This window comes from Bactrocera latifrons, unplaced genomic scaffold (assembly GCF_001853355.1).
Source record: "Bactrocera latifrons isolate USDA-ARS-PBARC rearing strain unplaced genomic scaffold, ASM185335v1 scaffold_12, whole genome shotgun sequence".
In the NCBI taxonomy this organism is placed as follows: Eukaryota; Metazoa; Arthropoda; class Insecta; order Diptera; family Tephritidae; genus Bactrocera; species Bactrocera latifrons.
The window spans coordinates 2,010,318-2,033,774 of NW_017534630.1; the positions used below are offsets into that span (position 1 = coordinate 2,010,318).

The 23,457-nt window shown below is 34.9% G+C and overlaps 4 protein-coding genes across 7 annotated transcripts; 3 read left to right on the top strand and 1 right to left on the bottom strand.

Moving 5' to 3' along the window:
• The first annotated feature begins 355 nt into the window (after positions 1 to 355).
• LOC108978231 (tubulin--tyrosine ligase-like protein 12) lies at positions 356 to 2,527 on the top strand. The gene is made up of 2 exons (XM_018948388.1): positions 356 to 1,830; positions 1,889 to 2,527. Exons 1-2 carry the CDS (start codon positions 454 to 456, stop codon positions 2,435 to 2,437), a joined length of 1,926 nt encoding a protein of 641 aa, XP_018803933.1. The 5' UTR covers positions 356 to 453; the 3' UTR covers positions 2,438 to 2,527.
• Positions 2,528 to 2,815: 288 nt separating this feature from the next.
• LOC108978311 (steroidogenic acute regulatory protein-like) lies at positions 2,816 to 9,099 on the top strand. 4 transcript variants are annotated; one of them, XM_018948523.1, is made up of 12 exons: positions 2,816 to 2,976; positions 3,628 to 3,854; positions 4,084 to 4,232; positions 4,297 to 4,455; positions 5,229 to 5,282; positions 5,385 to 5,517; positions 5,603 to 5,736; positions 6,345 to 6,497; positions 7,174 to 7,278; positions 7,348 to 8,012; positions 8,148 to 8,271; positions 8,352 to 9,099. In XM_018948523.1, the coding sequence occupies exons 2-12, from the start codon at positions 3,734 to 3,736 to the stop codon at positions 8,442 to 8,444; spliced, it is 1,890 nt and encodes a 629-aa protein (XP_018804068.1). In that variant the 5' UTR covers positions 2,816 to 2,976; positions 3,628 to 3,733; the 3' UTR covers positions 8,445 to 9,099. The 4 variants fall into 4 exon arrangements, with proteins under 4 accessions (XP_018804068.1, XP_018804067.1, XP_018804069.1 ...); XM_018948522.1 differs by having other exon boundaries at positions 2,816 to 2,972; XM_018948524.1 differs by having other exon boundaries at positions 2,860 to 2,897.
• A 2,031-nt stretch (positions 9,100 to 11,130) lies between these two features.
• LOC108978252 (neuropeptide SIFamide) lies at positions 11,131 to 11,662 on the bottom strand. Its single transcript, XM_018948411.1, has 2 exons — positions 11,419 to 11,662; positions 11,131 to 11,345 (listed from the first exon to the last, which is right to left on the bottom strand). Exons 1-2 carry the CDS (start codon positions 11,543 to 11,545, stop codon positions 11,257 to 11,259), a joined length of 216 nt encoding a protein of 71 aa, XP_018803956.1. The 5' UTR covers positions 11,546 to 11,662; the 3' UTR covers positions 11,131 to 11,256.
• A 2,214-nt stretch (positions 11,663 to 13,876) lies between these two features.
• LOC108978242 (testis-expressed sequence 9 protein) lies at positions 13,877 to 15,648 on the top strand. The gene is made up of 2 exons (XM_018948401.1): positions 13,877 to 14,745; positions 14,814 to 15,648. The coding sequence occupies exons 1-2, from the start codon at positions 13,958 to 13,960 to the stop codon at positions 15,406 to 15,408; spliced, it is 1,383 nt and encodes a 460-aa protein (XP_018803946.1). The 5' UTR covers positions 13,877 to 13,957; the 3' UTR covers positions 15,409 to 15,648.
• The last annotated feature ends 7,809 nt before the right edge of the window (positions 15,649 to 23,457 follow it).

Consider the following 23,457-nt stretch of genomic DNA (forward strand, 5'->3'; position numbering starts at 1 on the left):
AAAACTTCGGTGCAACTGAAGTCAACCCTTTTTTGTTATTAAGTTATTTTTATTATAACTTTCACTAAGATATTTATTTAATTTGTTGTATTTATTAGTGTCTGTAAATAAAACTCCTAGATAGATATTCACTTCCTTCTWTAAAAATTTGCGAAAACTAATTTAAATTAACATTCAGAAATTATAACTTCCAAATTAAAGTTTAAAACCAACTTTTTTTTAAAGATGTTTATGCATATTTATGTTTAAATGTACTATTTAATAATTATTTATTTACAAAAAAATTAGTTGTACAATTGTATTTAGTTTATCAATGTCACAGAAAAGATGGCTGGTAACCTTAATATAACCTAACAAATTTCTTTTGATAATAGCACATACCACACTGGTCGCCGGTCAGTGAAATTCACGTACTACTGCTTACTATTACATTGTAAATTACTGTAAATACAAATGGATGGTATTAATTTGTTTACACAATTCGTGGTCCAACACAAACCACAATTGGAATCGTCTGGTGTGCCACAACATCTTTGGAAATCGTTGCATCGTAAATTGGTAAAGGAAATTTTTGATGCCGGCATATCGCTGCAATTACTGTTGATTGATTACGAAGGAGATGAAGAGAATGGCTCAGAAGCACCAGTTGTTAGTGCAAGCAACACAACAACGTCAGTCGCAGAGGAACCGCGTCCAATGTTTGCCCTTACGATAGCTCGTGAAGGTGGAATTAAGGCCGCCGATCCRGATTCTATATATCTCATTGATCACGCCTGGACATTCCGTATGAATATGGCTAGACAGCAACTAGCAGAACATGAGCAGTTAGCGGATCGTATGTGTGCCATAATGGGTGTCGATATTGATGACGAAGATCGTATTGATCAAGTCTTGGTTAAAATGTGGCGTTATTGTTTTTCATATACTATAGCCAGTAATGGTCTATCTGATGAAGAACGACTTCCTATTTGGTATGTGATGGATGAAGTTGGTTCCGCCGTAAGCCACTCGGACGATCCTAATTTTCGTGTCGTTCCGTTTCTATATCTAAATAACCAAACAACATATAGCCTACTTTTTCCCATACGTGATTGTGATTATGAAGAATATGTAACGCGTGATTTTGTAGAATATGTGAGCAGAGATAATGAAGAACGCGAAGCTTTATTATTGCCATGGCGTGCTACTGATCTACGTGAACACTCTTTTATGCAATTTGAACCTGAGTCAGAATACTTTTCCAGAGGTCATATACCTGAAACATTCCCTGAAGGAGACACTGCTCTATTAAAACCTCAAGTAAATCGTAATCAACCACTAAAGGTTTATAGTGAATATGAAGTGGTAAGCGCACATTTGACCGATCCTTGTTTTCAATTAGTTGGCAATCAATCCGAGGCTGATGTGCTTTGGTTGACACATCACTATAAGGAGTTTGCGGAATTAGCCKTTAATACGCCGAATAAGTTTATAAATCAATTCCCTTATGAATATGTTTTGACAATCAAAGATTTGCTGGCAATTACGGGGAGGCGTGTTGCACAGGAACATCACAATCCTTCTACATTGGAGACATATCCTCSCTGGCTGCCAACAACATTTAACTTAAAGACGGAATTGCTACAATTTGCATCATATTATCAACATCGTGTTGCAAAAGGTCTTGATAATCACTGGATTGTGAAACCATGGAATTTAGCGCGTGGAATGGACACCCATATAACTGAYAATATTGTACAAATTGTGCGACTGCCAATAACTGGACCGAAAGTCGCCCAAAAATACATCGAACGGCCGGTATTATTTAAACGTACTGAACTAGACGCTGAGGTAAAATTGTATTGCATATAATTTAATTTCTTACTATTAACTTCTACATTTTTTAAAGGTTAAATTTGATATACGATATGTGATATTGGTTAAAAGCTTTCAACCACTGGAAGCTTATATACATAGAAAATTCTTTCTACGATTTGCTAATAAGTCATTTAGTCTAAATAACTTTGATGACTATGAACAACACTTCACTGTAATGAATTATCATGAAGAGGCAGAGTTGCGACACATAAAATGTGAAGACTTCTTGGGTTATTGGAAGGAGCAGTATCCAAGACATGATTGGTCAACAATTCAAAAAGACATATGTTTGATGTTACATGAGATACTAGCTTGTGCATCCAAGCGCCCGCCTCCATGTGGTATACCGCCTTGTCAACAATCTCGTGCATTATATGCGGTCGACATAATGCTTGAATGGGAAAAATCAGATGATGATAAAACTTGTCAAATGACGCCTAAATTGTTGGAGATCAACTGGACACCGGATTGTAAGCGTGCATGTGATTACTATCCAGATTTCTTTAATGATATTTTCAAATTACTCTTTCTCGATGAGACCAATAATGAAAGTTTTCTGCAATTGGAAGCGAGCTCTTAGCTACGCTTAATAAACTGCTTAAAGGTTCAAAGTATTTATAATAAATTTATTTAAATAAAAAATAAAGGGCAGCAGAATAAGTAAAAATAAATAAAAGTTTTATGAAGTAATAAAGTGAGATAGGAAAATTTTAAACTCTGGATTTCTGCATTAATATTTCTAATTATAAGTTATATGTAATAGAAAATTCAAAAAATTCCAAAAGGTGTTAATAAATATTCATAAATATACTTATAAGGGTTAAGAAAATAGGTAAATAAAAAATGCAACTCAAAAATGCATTCCAGTTTATTTTTCTGACTTTCACTGAACATACATTTTAGACATTTGAAGAGAATTTGCGAAAACGAAAAATTTGACATATGTGATTTTTCTTTGTTGGTATTAATTTATTTTGTGTGGTTGAAGTTGAAAATTATTTTGTGAAATATTTGCGAATATGCATATTAATTGCTACTAGGTAACACATAATAAGGAACAAAAGTTATATTAGATTTATCCTAAAATATCTACAGTTTTACCCGATAAAGTGGTGGTAGGTAATCTCTTTTCCGTAACGTATGCAAATGAAATGTCACTACAACTGTGCTCTATGTTTATTTTTCCACAATAGTGCTTATATATGTATGTAGATATACTATGGTGTGAAATTTCTAAAGACACAATTGAATAAACAACAATTAATATATGTACATTAGAGTGAAGTACGAGTATTACTTTGATCCATCTTATTGACCTACTAGACTACACTCAAAGAAATAAAAATGAGTCAGTTTCCTACTACGTCATGGAGTAGGATGTGTGTACAAACATACATATGTATCGGTGGCAAAATATAGTGAAATTATGCTTATCAGTGTTAGTACAAAAAAAGTAAATAAAATATAATGAACACATTGAGCAGAAAGGTACAATATTGTTATAAAATGGTTAACATTGTTTTTGTCGCACTTAGTTCCATTAAATTTGTCATGATTGTTTATATTTGCATAAAAATTGATATGTATGGATTGAACGAAAATCGGCATCAAACAACTTTGTCCTTAATGAAGATTTGTATTTGTTCATATTATTCTGTATATCGATTGCATGGGATTTAAAAAACTATAGTATTGTGCCAAGTAGTATAAAAATATAAACAATAACATATGTATATTGCATCTTATAACTGCTTAAATTTGTATTTTCAGGAACAGTAGAGTATGTATCGAAAGTTWTTATAGATATTAATTTTTTACATACCCAATTCATATTGAAAATCACATACGGCCATATAAGCACTAGTAAATGTAGACTATGTCAGTTAGTGATGCCGATGAAATACGATCAGCTGCTGAATTGCTGATAACAAGCTCTAGACACCCTATGGCCTATCGCAGTACAATGAGTGGGCCAATGTCCCCCAACTATGATATGTGTAAGTATTTTATAAATTTTGATTTTTAAGCGTCTTAGAATTCAAATTACATAAAAGAAAAAATTTTCTGGAAAAAAAACGATGTCAAAACACACTGATTAAACATTTAGTATGTAAATTTTTTATCGTTAAGTTCTTTATTGGTGTTTACCATCAATATCACACTTTAATATTGATATTCTATTTGAAATAATAAAAAAAATATACATTGAAGTTAATTTATTTACAGCACGTACACATTCCATCAATTTGATCACCGAAGAATTTCTCGGCGGTTATATGCAGGATGGACGCATGTCCGTGGTACGTCGGTTTTTCTGTCTCTTCGTGCTGTTCGACTTATTTTTCGTATCGTTACTGTGGTTAATATGCATAATGGTAAGTTGGTTTATGAGAACTTAAGAGGATAAATAACTATTAATATTCATGCGTTTTATTTTAGATCAATGGCGACAATATATTTCAAGCATTTCAGAAACAAATCGTCCATTACACTTTTGGCACGTCGTTATTCGATGTAGTTGGAGCCGCCATTCTCCGTTTTGTAGTACTCACATTTTTCTATGCGTTAATGTACATAAACCATTGGATTATAATTGCAGTGAGTAAACCTCAAAGTATACATATGTACAAAGTTTTAGAGTAATTGTATGTTCATAAATATTGTATTATTAACTTTTTTATATGAGTTCAGTTGAATTTATTACAACGTCAGGAAAATTGATGGTGTATTATAATCAAAGAACTACTTTGTATAAAAAAGATCGCAGTTTAAGAAACTTTTTCGTTATATTTAGATCAGGGTATATTAAGTTTGCCACGAAGTAGTTTAGCCATGCCCGGGAACTGATTCCACAATTTTTGAAATTTCGATCTGAAAGTTTTGACACATATTTTATAACTCAAGCAGCTTCAATTGTCGAAAACGTCGATATAGCTGCCATACAAACAGATCGATGAAAAACAAGTTCTTGGATAAAAACCATACCAATTTTGATCAAGATCCTTTATATACACTTGCGATATAAAATGCACGTCTGTAGGATATTATAGATTTGGTTCAACCAAAGTTATCTTTTTTTTCTTGTTTTTGGCTTTTTAAATTTTTTTAATTACTGTGAGCGTGACAAAATTATATTCACTTTATAAAATATGCTCATACATAATAAAGTTGCTTTTCCTGATCACCCTACGAATGTACATACATACAAACATRTGCATAACATCTAACATTTATCAGTATATAAGTGCACTAAAGAAAATAAGTGCATACCACCATACAAGTGCATGTGCACATCAGAACGAGTATATCGCTAAGATATTTTCCATAAATTATTAAACTTTTAGCTTATATACTTCACTTGTGTATTGCAGTTATCTACGAGTGGTTCATGCCTATTTTTAATCTCCAAAGTCTTCGTTTATGATGTAAGTCAAACATTCAATATTTGTGCATATTATATTTTATAACTGTAATTAATAAAATGAATATTAATTAATGAATAATTGCATACATGCACACTTTTGTAGTGGGTTGATTCGCGCCAACAAGTTTTCGAGGTGATACTGATTATAACATCATTTGTATTGGCTTGGGGAGAGGCTTGGTTTCTGGATTGTCGCGTTATACCACAAGAGCGCCACGCGCGCAGCTATTTTTCCTGTAAGTGCAAAAATACATATTTTTTTATATTTCTTTTACACATTTGTTATACATATTATAAAATTTTAATTTTATTTTGCTGCAGCAATAACAACTCCAGAACAGCGTTCGCCGATGATGGCACCATTTTTGGCTTCCCAACCGGGTCGTAATGTGCCGGAGAGTATTTTTTATTCACCACTAGAAACAGTGCACAACAGTGATGACGAAGATGAACAGGTAACTTTGTAAGACTCTGTGAGAATTGTGTGGGCGTTTTATATTCTTACTATGCACACATGTTTATATACACACACATAAATATATATATTTTAAGTAAAATGATTGAAGTCACTTTCGAACTACTTAATAGTTCAATTGAATCAAGGTCAATACCAGCATTGATGTAGACTGTGATAACGGCATCAATTAGCTCTTTGTTTTGCTTATCGGATTTGCATAGCGTTCTCTTTTCGCTTGTATAATTGTACTTCTTAGAATAGCAAAGTGCTCTGATTTATTCCAAATAATCAGTAAGCGACTATAAATCCCCAAAGGCAGGCATCAAAATTCAGTTGCATTTTAAATTAGGGATATTCAAATATAAAATTCGAATTGAAGTTGTGACCGCAAAAAATACTCAAATATTTGCATTTTCAATATAACCTATAAAATGAAGTTTCTTTTTAAACACACACCAAATGTCGTTTGTGGCTTTGGCATTGAAGTCATAAAACGACAATTTTCTCACAACTCTGTTAACATGCAACAGGTTAACACACTATATCTACAGCTGAAGATTATATTTTCATATCAGATTATCATTTCATAAAAATTTTCTCATACAGGATGAAGAATATCATCAAATGGCTTTGGACTGTGTGCATAGAGCGTACGAACTTTTCGAATCGCCCGATTGGAAAGTGGAAAAGGTGACAAGCAAAGGTGATACTATACGTAGTACTCAACGTGAGAAGCTGGGAAAAATTTACCGACTTACAGTAAGTTTTTAGAACGATATTTTAACTTTTTTCTTTCTTTAAGCGAATTTTTAATTTTAAGTTTTCATTTTGAAATTTTAGTTTGTAATACCAATATTTTGCAACATTCTGAAAACTAACTTTCAAAAAAATTCTTAATCCAAGATGTTTGTGATTAAATACCGATTTTTTTAATTCAAAATGTTTGATATTGAAAAATGATAATTTTGATTTTTGATTCAATAATAAAAAATCCAAGATGTTAGGTAATAAAAATAAATTTTTTATTATTTAAAAATTGGAGAAACTTTTAAAATGAAAATGGAATAAAAAGGGACAAAAAAGAAAGATTTACATGTTTTTGACTGGGTACTATAATAAAAATCAAAATAAATATAAATAACATAAAATGTGTGTAAATTTCAATAAAAAAACAAATTTCATTTTTATTTAATTTTTTTTTTTGATTTGTAATTATAACTGATATTTTTGAACTTTTTTTTTTTTAATCCGGTATTTGGGTTTAAAAACAATTTTCAATTAAGACTTTCGGGTCTATAAAGTAAAAAGAATCAAAAGTTTATTTAATGATTTATTTAATGAATTATTACCAACCCTGATGAAAAGACATTTATTATAATTTGCATGTCACCAACATATACTATATAAAAGTGTAATAATTTCAATATTTCTTAAGGGACGTATCAAGTATCCAGCCAAGGCATTATTAGAAGAACTCTTCTATAGAATTGAAAGCGTGCCTAAGTGGAATCCAACTTTACTGGAATCGAAAATTGTGCATGTAAGTGGGTTTACTCATAGATACACTAGTTTATTCTATACCTAACAAAACAATAATTTGTTTCTGAAGAAAATCAACTCCTACACAGATATTACATACCAAGCCAGTGTGGGCGGTGGCGGTGGTATAGTAAAGAGTCGCGATTTCATTAATTTGCGTTGTTGGCGACTCTTCCGTAATGGTAAAATGTGTGAAGAATCCGATAATGACGATGACGTCGATAGTGGCAGTGATACGGCTGGTCCGGCTAGTGTTTCCACCGTCTCCGATGATGACTCTGTAACGACTACACAACCCAGCAGTGTCGAAAGCAATCGTGCGAAATTCTCCAGCAGTAGCAGTGTAAAGGGTATCCGTGAAAGCGCTGGCGTTGATGAAGAAAACCGCAGTGGTAGCGCAACGGGTGCAAGTGGTGGTCCTGCTTTTAAAACATTAAGCAAAAGTTTGGGTGCTAAAGATTTCAGCACGATTGTGCGTATTGATCCAGATGAACCGCCACCATTCGAAGAGGACACATTCGAGGATGCGCATGATAATGTTGATGATTTGACGCGTCTAGTGCAGAAAGAGGCACGTGCGGAAATGCAAACTGCACAACAGGAAACTGCTGATACTGGCGATGGTGCAGCCGTAAGCGGTGCGATGGGGGCGAAGGGCAGCAAAAATAAAGTATATTTGAGTGCGGCCATTAGTATTGATTATGCGCCGGTGCCGCCCACTACGAAGTATGTACGGTGAGTAAGAAAAATTTGTTAAATGGCTTTTTGTGATGAAATCACAAAATCAACAAACGAACTATGAAATATAAAATAGATTTACAAAATTACAATACAATTATATATTCTCTCGTATTTTTCGATCTATCAAAGTGGTGACAATATTGTCGCCGGATTTGCACTTCATGAGATTGCTGGTAAATCGGATGCTTGCATATTCGATTGGATTCTGTGTTTGGACTTAAAGGGTTTCATACCACGTTATGTTTTAGACACTGTAAGTCTGCTAAACCTTTCAACTATTACTTATCTACACGGTTATGTTGCAATTTTTGACTCCCCACTTTTGCTTTGCAGGCCTACACTACTTTCATGAATGACTATATGAAATATCTACGTAAATATGTAGTTGAATTGCGCACAAAACGTAAACTTACGTCTAGAAAATAGCCGAAGTTAAATATGATCGACAACAAGAACATGGTCGACATATAGCTGCTAACAAAAGCGGGTATTATGAAATAGTAAATAAGGTTTTGTAGCTTTAGTTTCCATTATGTGTGTGTAGAATGTATTTTTTTACAATAAAGTGCACAAACATTTTCATTTATACCAACAAACCCAAAAAAAAAAAAAAGAAAAGTAACCACATCCTAAAACCAATATAGTAATATAAAAGTGTTTAAAAAAATCTAAAACTATTTATAATTGTAAAAGTTTTACAGATTAACTGTTACTATGTAAAATTGAACAAAGCTACATATTTAATGTTGCCCAAGGCTTTGCTAACTAATTATTATAAAATTGAAAAGTTGAATATTTTTTTACATGATTAGTACACATATACATATTTATATAGTTAGGTTAGAGCAAAGTTTCCAAGCTCCGCTATACTCATATAAAAAAAATCATTTCATTCAAATAACCGTGCGTGATTTCTTCTTGTGTTTGTGTGGCACGTAAAAATTAATCGTTTTTTTTAATATTTCATGACATTAAGTGATAGTATACAATTTGTAAACATTAAACAGTAAATATAATGTAACAAATATAAAACAATAATCAAAATTAAATGGACTGATGAATGATAAATTTCTGATGCTAATTAATAATGGCTGTTCTGTTATTGGTTTATATACGTATGTGTTTACGGAAATAAATATATCCATATATCTGATTGAAAATGCTAAAAAAATGAGTTCGTTGAGTCGGAATATAAAAACCGCTTCGTTTCAGTTACGAATATTCGATTATTATTCATTTATTACTATGTTATTGTTGTAGTAGCAGAGAATAACCCTGCAGGAATGCCTACGAGCTTGCAGTTCTTGAATGGATAAAATTTCGCATCCGTTCCGGTTACGTACACCCGATCGTTGGAAATTTTGAGCTGTCAAATGAACATAATGCTTCGTCAGGTTTTAATTTTTTGTTTCTTTTGGTATCGTAATATACACCAAATAGCTTACTTAGTTGTCTTCGATTCCCCATTTTTCTGCCCGCTTTTGCTCGCTTGCCAAATATTACATGTAAAAAGAAAAACAGTTGAACCTAGTACCTGAGTGTATTTCGCTATACATTGTGACAAAAAAAGGTATCCGGAAACTGTAATGTAAATTTCCAGGTAAATGATATTTCAAAAAAATGTATATTGGTAAGTTAGTAGGACTATCCTTAAATATTATGTCAATATGAGCGCTATCTGTTGTTGTAGTGGCAAAATTCTGCCTAATTGACAGAACTTGACCGTATAAAAATCTGGGTCTATTCCGGTTACGAAGACCCTGTAGTGGGAACGGGGCGCGATCTATYAACCAGTTTGTTTACAGCAGTTGCTTAAGTCTGTACACTTCAATAGTTCGTTGGRATTTTTACAATGGATAAAAATATCGAACAAAGAATTTGTCTCAAATTTTGTATTTCTAATAAAATTTCGTGTGCAAATGTTGGAAAGGCTTATGGTGACTARGTTTTATCAAAAACACACGCCTACGAGTGGACCAAAGCCTTCAAAGACGGTCGAGAGTTCTCTGAAAACATGCCTGGTTCTGGATCTTTACAATTGATAAAAAAAAAAGAATAAAAATAAAAACATTAAAGAAAATGGTGCTAGAAAACCGTCAGGCATATGTTAAAGAGTTGGCAAGAGAGGCATCGACATCTCTCGCGAGTCTGTTGGATTGATTTCTGTGAATATTTTGTATGAAACGCGTTCTTGCTCGCGTTGTCCTAATAAAGCTGATTATTTTTTTTTTTTCAAAAGGAGTAACGTAAACAGATCTCTTCTGACATGCTTGATCGTGCGAATTCCGATTCCACATTCTTGGAGAGCATTATAACTGCCGGTGAGACACGAGCATGCAAAAACGGAGTTCTATTGGCACCTAATTCTTTGCATCCCCAAATCTTGTCTCTGGCGACTTTTATTACGGGAAAAAATTTAATGAGTTTACATGAAATGGATTTACAGCTGCGGATTCATAAAAATGCTGTAAACTTGTTTTGAAGAATCTTCTTTATCACGAACACAAATATTTAAGAGGCATAAGGCTTTCAGTGAAGGTTGTGAAGTTATMGAAAACTTCTCTCAACTCGTCCAKCCACCTCTRTTAATGGCCATAACATACAAATGTTGAAGAAACAGTGTTTGAAAATTTCCCTTGTTGACATCAAAAAGATAGCAGCGGATCTCTATATCTCTTATGGATCGACTCAATGATTACGGCTAATGGTTTGTGTCTGAAGTATGTCAATGCTAGACTAGACAGTATCARAAGAACTGAATGTTTTGCAAAAACGGAGTAAAGATAATTAAAGTTGTTTGTCATCTCCAAACTTTTCCTAGCAAAAAACTGTGTTTTCGTTAGCTATTGCCATCTAGAGGATATCGCTTTTGAGATCTTTTAGACATAAGTTGTCATAAACTGATATCGATTCCTTCATAAAGAACAACCCTAATGTACAAATCACAATAATTAAGAGGACTCAGACTAACAACCACAACTTAGTTAAGAATACCACTTTCTTACATTTTGTTTCTGCTTTACTGAGCATTTGCTTTATTGAATAAATAATTTTTATAACATTATTACTGAAATATATATATATATGTAAATTATTTAATTTTTATGTACATATATGCGTAGAAATGTATTAAAGCCACGTTTATATTAATTTTACTTAATTTTAGATATAAATATAGAATATCGTTGGGTTTCCGGCGCTTTATTTATGGCTTTCGGTCCGCACCCCTGGAGTTGGCTTATTTGCTTTCGCCTTGTGGAAACCATGATTGACACGCTTCCAATGCAATTTCGCACATTGCTGTGACAGCTTTGGCATTATCATATTCTGAAAGAAGAAGWTGAGTCAAAATTATATAGCCTGAGAATAATTTAAATTCAGAGTCAAAAGCTTTACTTACCCAAGGAGTTGCGTTTGCCAAAGATGCTGCCATTGAATGGTGGCTTCCTGTAGGCCGCCTCGCCGAAGCTGCACATGCAGACGGCCAAGATCAAGGCTACGAAACATACAGTACAGAATGAACGCATTTTATATGTGATAGTAAATGTAGTGGCGGTTGCTTAGTAGCTTCTTGTGCTTTTGGCAGTGATGCGTTTGCTTTTAACTTGCTTGCTGTAATGCTCGAATGCAACTGATGTCGATTGCTGGCATAGTTGGCGCTTTTATACGATTTCGTGGAAAGACAGGACAAAAAGGACTGCTCGTTCTTACAGCTATATCTTCATAGTCCTATCAGTTAATAATTGCTTTRTTTTAGTTTCTAATTAATGTGTGAACTCCCTAAGGTACTTGAGCGATGGCAAGCTTTAGTCGATGTTGATTAAATATTAATTGAATATTCATATATCTACGTATAGATTTCCACCACAGCTAGGTACATACTCCTCTTTAAGTTAAGTGAATTTTGAGTGCGTTAATATCTGCGTGTACAACACGGTTGCGATTATTTTGTAGTACGATTGATCCTTTTTTCAAAATAGTCTCGGTAATTATTCACAGATGGTATTTTCTTGTGGCCTTTGGTGAATACAGTGAATATAGAAGCAATTCGAAGTCCATTTTAAGCAAAATTTCATCGTTTAGTGACTCACTGGATTTGATTGTTTGATGAATATCGCATTCTTCTTTTTAAATAGGACACTCCTTCGATATTTCGAGCTTATAATGTTCCAATAATGTTAAATAAAGAGTGATCCATTTCGAGGTGCAAAACTATTTTAAATATAAAACCATAGACTTAAAATTTGATGGGTAATTTATTTTTTGAAGATTATCTCTTTCAAATGTTGGCCGGGGCTACGTTTCAGATGGTCCATCCGTTGAGTCCAATTTTCGATTACTCGTTCAAACATTTCGACTGGTAACTGGTGAATGAAACGCATAATGTTTTTTCTCCAAAGCCTGAATTAAAGCGGAAAAAAGTCTATCGGTTTGATATCATACGATATTGGTGACCAATCGACCGGGGCTACACGTGAAATTATCTGTTCTCTCATCTCTTAGAACATTTCCCATAAAATGAAGCGATGTTGCTTGTGAAGATCGAGCGGCTTCAGTTCTTGTAAAATGCGCYAAGTCGTTGTATACGTCAGTCCGAGTATTCAATAATTAATGCTCAAGATGGGTGAKGGTGTGGCGAATAGTACACTCAGTACGCCGATTATGTTGACCATGAGTTGATCTGTCAAAAAATACTATAGAAAAGACCTCTACTTATATCACCCGTTAATAGTCGCTATTGATATAATGTATATAATAAAACTTAGACGCCTATATCTGATCAAAAATGAACCGGGCATACATCATACATAAACTACGCACGCAAACCGAATATGTAAATATTTTTTATCCGCGTATTAATACAACATGAGAGCTTTGTCTGACGATTTTTGTCATGGAAAAATAAAATTGAAACAAGTTGCTTTAAATTTTGTTTTTCGAGTCTATTGGGGAGTCTATTTTATCACAAACACAAGTACTTGAGTGCCAGAAAGCGTATAGTGAAGGTTGTGAAGTGATCGAAAACTTGACTTAGCGTCCTTACACAAATTTTATTGATGACAAGAATGGATTCCTAAATTAAAGAGTGAAATAATAATATACCTTGAAAAGAAATAACTTGTTCCATAACTTTAGACTTCAGATGAAGATCCCAAAGTTTAAAGCTTATCCAAGCTCAAGCTCCTTATACAAAAATGGGTTATACCAAAATATATGAAAAGAGGAAGAAAAGTGGATCTTCTCAATGCATATACATTCAAATATTTGTTTACATATATACATACATAAAAACATACTCATATATGTATATAAATCTGCAGTATAAACTTATATATTTTTTATTTATTTATTTATTTTTATCTTAAGATTTAATTGGAACTTCAAATACAAAATAATTATATAAGTATGTGTGTAAAATGTCGTGCTCCGTTTATTTACGTACTACCAAAATCATAGTGCATAGTTCAACTACCCCACAACTTAATCGAAATGTAAACAAATCACTCCCTCACCGTTTACCATAACATCTCAAGTAGCAACGATAGCGACAGCGACAATAAGTCTATGTAATCAATGCACGCCATCACCAAGAACACCGTTCAAAATAATAAATAACAACTGGGCCACCCTCATTTTGAGGCAGAGTATTTGACTCGCCCACGTCCCTAGAGTTTTTCTTCCTTCGAGTTTGTACGCGCGGCGTAAGGAGTTAGATCCCACAAGCACTTTGTAACTCCAGTAGCTGACCAAGAGTGTTGTAGTGCGGAAGCAAATTGTATATCAAAATCGTTTGCTATATCACTCAAAACTAAAAGTCAAAATCAAAACTGAAAATTGGCCTCATATGAAAAATTTAATGTTAAAAATTTTGWTTTTAATGCAAAATTTCGCTTTTGTGTATTCGTTAAAAAATTTCTGTCAAAATTTTATAAGAGGCGATGGCCGAACTGCTATCGCGCGAAAAGGAATTCATTAAATTGAATCAAGAGTTGGACCAGCTAAACGTCACATCATTGGATCAACAACTACAACAGCATCAAAAACAATTGCCGCATCAACATCCCAATTGTAATAGTGTGGGAAATAGTGGCAGTAGCGGTAGTGCTGCTGGTACGAACACTGGGAGCGCCATCTATAGCGGCACATCGAAGTCAACGACTAACAAGACTGATCAACGATATTTCACCTATACAAAGTCCAAGGGCGCAAGCACTTTGCTCAAAAAGCGTCTCAACAATGTTACAACGGGTGGTGGATTAAACGCCAATGGCGCTGGCGATGGTGCCTCTGATGTGCTTTCGGATTTACCCACCGAACGTAACCATACACATCGTACACATACGGCTCGTAAATCGACGCAACAATCATCCACCTCCAATACGCCCARCATACGTCCGGATGGTGATAATGTTTTAACAGCACACTCGGAGACGCCGAAAACCAATCGGACGAGCAGTACATTACATAGGAAGCAAATTAAGAGTCCGGAAAGTGGCACACGCCCGTATGGACGTTCGAGTAATTGTAGTTCAAGGATCAAAGAGACCGCTTTCACGGTTAAATATCGCAATCCGAAATTCGTACAGAGTCCCTCTTTGGAGGTGCTGATACGTGATGAGAGCGCATCGATGCGTGCGAAGGCCAGCGGGGAAATTGACGATGGTTACTCTTCGCGGCGTTCGCTTGAAACAGGCCGAAAACATATTAGCCCCGATGGACTCATTAAGTATGATGTGACGTATATATAAACTTTACGCAAATAATTTATTAATATTTTCTTTATTTGTTTCACAGATTTCTCAAATCCAAAATAGCCATACTCGAAGAGGATCATGAACGCATTTCACAAGAGATGACACAACAAAAGGAGCTGCTCGAAAAGACATTAGAACGCAACAAGAAGATCGAACAGCAACGCGATCAGGCCTTCGCCAAACACAATGCAATTGCCGAACAATTAAGCAAGACGGAGACACAACTTGAGGAGGTGAATAGACGTATGAAGGAGCGTAACATCGAACAGGGTGGGCAGCAGAAGGAGCTCGAGACAGCACGCCGTGAGCTGAAAATGTTGTCTCAAACTAATACCAATCTTGAGAAGCGTTTGTATCGTGCYAATGAAGAATTGGAGAATACGAAGAGCGCATTGGCGTTGCTAAAGAATACCGAACGTGAACTCAAAGAGTCGATGCGTGTCGATGGCGAGACCAAGGATAAACAAATTAAAAGCTTGAAGAAGCAACGTGCCGATTTGCTTAACGCCTACAAGAAACAACTCTTTATTATTGACAATCTCAAGCGGCAGAATATTTGTATGGAACAATCGAAGATGATTAGTTTCGGTGAAAAAGAATTCGCAAAAGTACTCGAGTGGAACACGAAGTTATAGGTGGTGTACGAATGATATTTGTGATAAATGTATTATTTTGTCATTCATTACTTGTATGTCCATGCATTGGCATTAACCTGCTAAGTCCAACGATATCTAGTCCTTCCACATGCGTGTGAACATTTTAAAGAGATAATTTCAACATTATATATGGGTCTGAACCATTATTGTGGTATTTATGAGTAAGTAATACTTATTAATAAAGATTGCATTGCTAAAATGCTATTCGCTTTATAAATATCGAAAATGGAATGTTTTAATGGCGTTAAGCCCAGCTTCAAATGTTCTTCTCGGTAGCTATTGTAATCCTTGTGATTTTGTATGTAGTAGGATGAATAGCCCATACATCGTTTATGCATTCCTACCTTTACTTGTYGCTGTTTGTTCAGTTTGTCAACCAGACTACTTTGAACTTATGTTTTCTATATTGTCGTTTCTCGCGAGAGTCTGCTATGTATAAATTAAAAATGCTATGGGAACATTTGTATTAGGCTACATTCAGAGCAAGATATTCTATGTTAGACACATTCGACTTCTTCAACTTTACAGCAACGAACTCTAGAGCCAGATTACTACGTCAAGGTGAGAATTATTATTAGATGACTCTTGTCCTTTCTAGCCTTTTAGATAATCGACGAGGCAGGGATATGGAACTACAGATATATAAGTAGGTATTCTACTCAATGTACCCAATGTCATTGGAATTTGAAGCTGTTTGAAAAAAAGTAATAAAATATCTTCTTCTTTACTGGCGTAGACATCGCCAACGCGCGCCAGTCGTTTCTTCTTTTTGCAATGTGGTGCCAATTGGAGAATCGAGGCGAACATGCRACTAGACTATCCCGTCATTGTCATAACGTAGATAATTTCGTCTATCTTGGAACCAGTATACAGCAGCAACAATGTCTGCCTCGAAATCCAACGCAGAATAACTCTTACCAACAGGTATTACTTCGGACTGAATAGGGAATTGAGAAGTAAAGTCCTTCCTCGACGAACATAAACCAAACTCTATAAGTCACTCATTATTCAAATACTGCTGTATGGTGCAGAGGCATGGATCATGACAACATATGATGAGTCGACGTTACGAGTTTTCGAGAAAAAAGTTCTACGGAAATTTTTTTTATTTATTTATAAAAGCCTATACAATATTAATAACATATGTACAACCTAAAACATGCAGCGCTAGCTTCAGAGSCTATCAACTGTCCGTTGAATAAATGTGTTGGCTTAAATTCTCCTCAGTAGATCACATTCTTTAAGTTTATCAATAAACGTGTTTTTTGGAATCAACCATTGTGGATGACGACGTTTACTAAGTTTAGCAGGTTTTAATGGCAAGCTGTTTGTTTTGGCGAATATGGTGCATTTATATATAGCTGACTCAATTTTTGGAGGTCGGATACGTGAYGATGATGAAGAAAAGGCATCTTGAAGCACAAGGTTAGAACCAAGGATGATCTTCGGGTTAAATTTGTATGTGGTGTCTTCCATATTGTCTATCAGAGAGGGAAGACCGGACTCTGCTAATATATTTTTGATTGGTGACGTGGGGAATGCTCGAAGCGATCTTCTAACAGCGGAGTGATACGGTGCAGCCAACAATTTTAGGTGACTTTTTGAACGAGAGTATGAGTGCCTTGACAACATTAATTAGCAAAGATGGGCCAATGAGCGAACGCTTGCATGCTAGGTACTTAACAATATTTGAGTTTTTAGTAATTCTATTTCTAATATATTGACAATGTTGTTTGAATGCATATTTACTATCTAGAATTAATCCAAGAAACTTAAGTGTACTTAAGTAAGAGAGCATGAAATATTTACATTGTTGAATGAAATCGATGGAAAATGATAATTATGTTTTTTACAAATATGGAGTAAACTGGATTTTAATTACGATATAATTATGTATCTATGGATACTTGGGTATGTGATTGTGGATGGCAGGAGGGTACCGGTGAAGTTGTGGAACGGGTTATAGTGGTAGGAGAAGTAGTTGTGGAAAGGGGTGAGAAGGATGGAGAGGGGGAATTGTATAGGGAAGAAACGGAGGGAGAAGGGGTTTTGGGGCAATCATTATGGATTGAGTGTATGTTGGTAGGTTATGAAAAATTATTGTTTGAAGTTGTAGCTTTAATGTTGTCATTAGAATTATTAGTGTTTGAAGGTTTTTCGATGTTGATGYATTTTTTTGAGGAGTATTGTTGTTGGAAGCTGTTACATTCGCATAGGAGAATGATGACTGAGTAGAAGACATTTGAGATTTGTATAAATTGATGGCTTCACGCATCGAACACTTGTGGATAGTTTTAATTTTAAGTATCTCTTTAGACTGCACAAATTTTGGACAAAAAAATGCAAAATTTTGCACATTTGACTCTAGAGCATTCAGTGGGAGGGGTATGATTTGGGGGTAGGTTGCAGATAGTACAAGATGGGGTCTTGTTAAATCGCTTAGCAGTATGACCCAGCAACTGACAATTCTTGCAGCGCATGGGATTAGGATAGTAGGGACGGATATCGAGAGTACACCAGGCAACTTCAATACGACTAGGTAAAGTATAKTTATCAAAAGTTAATAATAAAGCACCAGTAGGTACACGATTACCATTGTTTATCTTCGTAAATTTRTAAACATCGGATACTCCTTGATCTTTTAGACCATCAATTATTTCGTCATCAGCAAGCTGACAGATAAATCTAGCATAAATTGTACCCTTTACTGAGTTCAGAGAGTTGTGAAGAGATATATCAACAGCACCAGCTCCGGGAAGATGTTTGATTTGTAAAAATTTGTCAGCGATTTTTCGGTTCTTGACCAAAAGAAGTAGGCTGCCGTCACGAAGCGATGTGATTTTGTTAATGTCTTTGCTTATGGCCTGAATACCTTTATGTACTGCAAAGCAAGAAGTGGATACAATAGGTTTTCTGGCGTCCTGTGATTTGATTACGAGGTACTTGGGATCATCYTTCTTAGAAATAGGTAATTCCGAGAAGAATTCCACCGTTGAATTTTCTGGCTTTTTCCTCTTGTTTTTAGGACCCGGGGATAGTAGTGCAAACCTATTATCCCCTAGCCTGTTGGCCCCAGGGGGCATTGCGAAAGAATTTACGTTCTTACCCGATTAAATTGTGGATTTAACTTTATAATTAAAAGTATATAGTAAAAAACACGTGGAAAGTGTAACGAATTGAAGCTCAAAATGTCAAAGCTAGGTTAAATTGCGCGTACACCACGTAACAAGAAGTTATGCAGCGAGTATGTATATGTGCGCTCGATATGAAAAAAATCAACCGTACACAACCACGAACAATGAACGAATGMTTCGGAAAATTATTTATGGTCATTTGCGCGTTGGCCACGGCGAATACCGGAATCGATGGAKCGATGAGCTTTACGAGATATACGACGTCATTGACATAGTTCAGMGAATTAAAAGACATTCATTACTTATAGAGTTCAAGCCCATTTCTCAAAGTATGGGAGTACGTTCCTTCGATATTAAGTTCATTATATTCTATTTGCATTAACTTTTACTCGGCTCCACTTGTACATACATATATAACCTCTAATATCTTAACATCACATATACATATTATATGCGCTTACGGTAAAATATTATATTTGACAGTGTGTGGGATAACTCGYGTACCAAATGTGTGGGTGTTACAACTAATCACATTTCATTGTCTGTTGCTAATTTTGATGCCTTATTTGCATTATTTATCGAGGTTTACAAGTTCTTTTCGCAACTTTACCCCCAACATATGGAAATGATAACTTGTCAGCACAGACAYGAGTTATTTTATTGAATTATTAGCGTTGAATTTCGCGAATCTTTGAACCTTTGAGAATCAAATGGAGAGGCGTTGCATAGACGCATAGCTTTATAAGTACGCCAAAGGTTCTATAATAAGTAAAATATTAATCGAACATATGAATGAAATTTGTGTATTTTGCAGTTCTTTGTGSCTTATATGATTAACGATTCTTTCATTTTGAAAATTGTGTCTTGTCCCATAGATTTTTACATTTCTTTCACTGCTACTACTAGCACTAATGACATGTTTATATAAGTATGTGTACAAGAATGTAAATTCTGGTTATACACGCTGGGAAATGTGAAACGTATCTGATGAAACAAAATTTCTCACGTCAYTGAACGGTATTTACAGAAAAATTTCACTTTGCTTTTAAGTAAATAGAAAATARATAAAAAATTATTTTTTTAATCGATATCTAATCATCATTGATGTTTTCGTATATAAATATATTTTATTGTATTAAATGGAAATTTTGCTTATACTATGTACATTAGAGCGGGAGCCAAAAAAATTTGGAAAAATCGCGTTTGCGGGAAATGTTCTACTAAAACTGCTTTCGAGCCAGCGATTTTTAGGTGAGGGTTTAATTTTCATGATTATACATATTTCTTTGCCAGTTTTTGAGACATCCGAATGAAATTGCATTTTGACATTCTATCGTTCGTCAGAATCGGCCAGATCGGAGAACTATATAACATATCTCCCATATAACCAATTATGCAGATATTTTACGGTATACTGCCTTTGAGTCAAAAGCAAAGAGAAATGGATCAGTTACTTTGCGTCATAAAAAATATACAAAAGATAAATCTTAATAATATTGAGAGAGCGTGTTTTTCTTATAAAGGTGCATCTTTGTGCTTAGAAAGACCATCTATAACTAACTAGCCTTTGGATCTGATGGTATTTCGTCGGCTTTAATCCTTGCATGTTGCCTTAATAGTTTCTTTTTTACTTTTGATGATTTTGATTCTATTAGTTCTGCTGTCAATGCGAATATATACCYCTTTTCCGAGGGACTGTCTGCTTACTATGATCAAAAACTAGTAAGACTTTGATCGTAATTTAAAAATTCTTAATTCATTCTTCAAAATCGTTGCCTCATTGTAATTCCCTTGGAGCCGGGAATGGGCAGCTAAAAACGTTTCTTGAATTTCAAATTTTACTGCGTATATTTTAAACAAGGCAACTAGTGTTGATAATAATTATACCAAACATGTTTTGTTTTACACATACTCGAGTTTGGCGTCTAACCCATAATTTTTCCACATATATAATACTAATCAGATAACAAAACTGCGAGAAATAAGAAAAGGGTGGAACTACAACAAAATATTATGACAGCTCTAATTTTCCAAGTAAACTCAAACTAATTACGTGCACATAAGCACATACATGGGTATGTCTCTTACGTATCTTCATCAATGTCCAATGCCCGCATAYGTCGGAATACATACTCACACGCACACACGATGTCTTCTTCACATAGCTACACAGAGCTCCACATGCCTTATATCCGCATTTACGCACAGCTGACGGCCGCTTAGAGCCGATCGACCATCATCCTACTGTCAGTCCATTGGCCATGCCTGCGTTATTACATCGGTCCGTTGATTGGACCACCGTACTTTATTGCTGCCACTGCAGCAGGTACACACGGCCGGGCCGTTACGGCTGCAACGGAGGCTGCAGGTTGCACTGCTGTTGCCATTGTCGAGTCAGACAGCCTACTTGCTTACATACATATGTACCTATGAGCAGGCGGGYCGGTCACTGATTTGTGCCGATGTGCGAATGCTTGGCGTTGGCTATTAACTTTGACGTTTCTATTTTTAAACGTGAGACAATAAATATTCTGTGAAAATTTATGCGCTCAATGGACGTGAGCAGGGATTTAAAGAAATAACCATTACTGCCAAGAATTTACATCGTTCTTATTTACAGTACGATAGATTGGYTGAGCAAAATGCTATTTGTTAAGCCATTGTGGAGTTATGTTAAATAATAGGCAGCTATGACACAAACACTTATGACTGATGAATAAACGGCAATGGCAACGGCAGAGGCATTGTGTGGCAGTTGGAAGACACCACTAAATGCTGGCATCACTTGAATAACTTAATCCTTTTTTACTTCGTTTATTGAGCGCAAATAATAAAAATGGCCTTGGTTGTTGTTGTTGGGTTTTTGGTTGTTGGTCAAGTCAAGCTGACAGGAGTTAACAATGCATGGCTCATTCGACAGTGTAAATCTTATTTCAGAAGTGCATGAATTTTTGCACCGGTTTCGATATGTTCTTTTCATAGTTGCGACGGTGCAGTAGCCATTACTGACACYCACATACGCTTGTATTAGTTTATATATTACTTAAAAGATGCGTTTGAAATAAGTATAACAAATTTTTTTAAGTAATCTAAAACTAATACTTCACAAGCTTTGTACACCAAAAACAAAAGAAAAAAACACAAACACAAGAGAAAACGTTATCTTCGGCTGCACCGAAGCTAATATACGCTTCACAGGTGTATTTCTTTTAGTAACAATGTGTCCAGTTTGTATGGAAATTATATGCTATAGTAATCCGATCTRAACAATTTTTTCGGAGAYTATATTATTACCTTAAGCAGTAATCCATGTCAAATTTCGTGAGTATACCACAAGCTCTTGATTCCGATCGTTCGGCTTGTATGGCAGCTATATGCTAAAATTAACCGATCTGAATAATTTCTTCGGAGACTACATTGTTTTCTTAGAAAATAATATATACCAAATTTTGTGAATGTATCTTGYCAAATGTGAAAGTTGTCCATACAAGAACTTGATTCCGATCRTTCAGTTTGTATGGCAGCTATATGCTATAGTGGTCCGATATCGGTACTTCCGACAAATTAGTAGCTTCTTGAAGAGAAAATGATGTTTGCAAAATTTCAAAACTGAGGGACTAGTTCCTATATATACAGACGGACAGATAGACAGATGGACATGGCTAAATCGATTCAACCCAACGGACTGATCATTTACATATATACTTTATAGGGTCTCCGACGCTTCCTCATCTAGRTGTTACAAACTTCGTGACAAACTTAATATACCCTGTTCAGGGCATAACCAACTGAGTCAAAATTTTACCAAGTTATTGGCTTTTAGTCTCTCAATTTTCATACGCAAAGTACATTAACTTTGCTCGAAAGTTTGTAACATGCAAAAGGAAACGTCGGATACCTATTAATGTACATACGCTAAATATTTAATTGTTCATCAATATTTATTTTGTCTCCTTTTTCGATTTTTCCAGTCTTCGAAATGATTTTCATAAACTCTTCTTGAGGTGGCTTTCTGCGAATTTATCTTATCTCTTCGATCGACTGAAAACGACTTCCACGGAGCGGCAGTTTGGGAAACAAGGAAAAATCACRCGGAACCAAATCCGGTGATTACGGTGGTTGATCGATGGTATCCATTGCATTTTTGTTTTAAATTCGTTCACAATCGTGACTCGATGCAATGGTGCGTCATCGTTGTGTAAAATCCAAACGCCTCGAAACGGCCAAACTGAGCGCCTTATTGACCGTCTGTCCTTTCGGTACGAATTCGTGATGTACCAGACCACGAATATCGAAAAAACAATGGGCGTCACCTTGATTTTGAATGTTTTTGACGTGTTTTTTTTTGTTTCTGTTAATTTTTTTCCCTCCATTGCATTGATTGTTGACTTGTTTCCATGTCAAACTCATAAACCCATGTCTAATGGGCAGTTATAATGTTCTCCATGAATGTGGGATCGCAATTCGCATTAACAAGCAAGTCCAAAGAGACCTCTTTAAAAAAAATCAGCTTCATCGGGACGACTCGAGCAAGAACGCGTTTCATACGAAAAATATCCATCAAAATCATTCGAAGGAATTCGCTAGAGATGTCGAGGTTTCTACAGTTGGCGAATACATTTGGCGAACAAGAGCAAACGCAGCGGATAATAAATGTTCTATTTAATTAAATACCACTTTATTTGAACTATTACAAATTATAAACAACATTTTATATCTTATAAATATAATAATCACTTTTTACATGTATTATAAATAACCACTGTGACGACCTGAGACCTGATTCACTATAGCATAAAGCTACTATAAAAAGTGATCTATCAAAGTCAAGTTTTTAYATATAAAACTTTTATGTTTAATAAGATATCTTCGCCAAATTCAGCATAGTCTATTA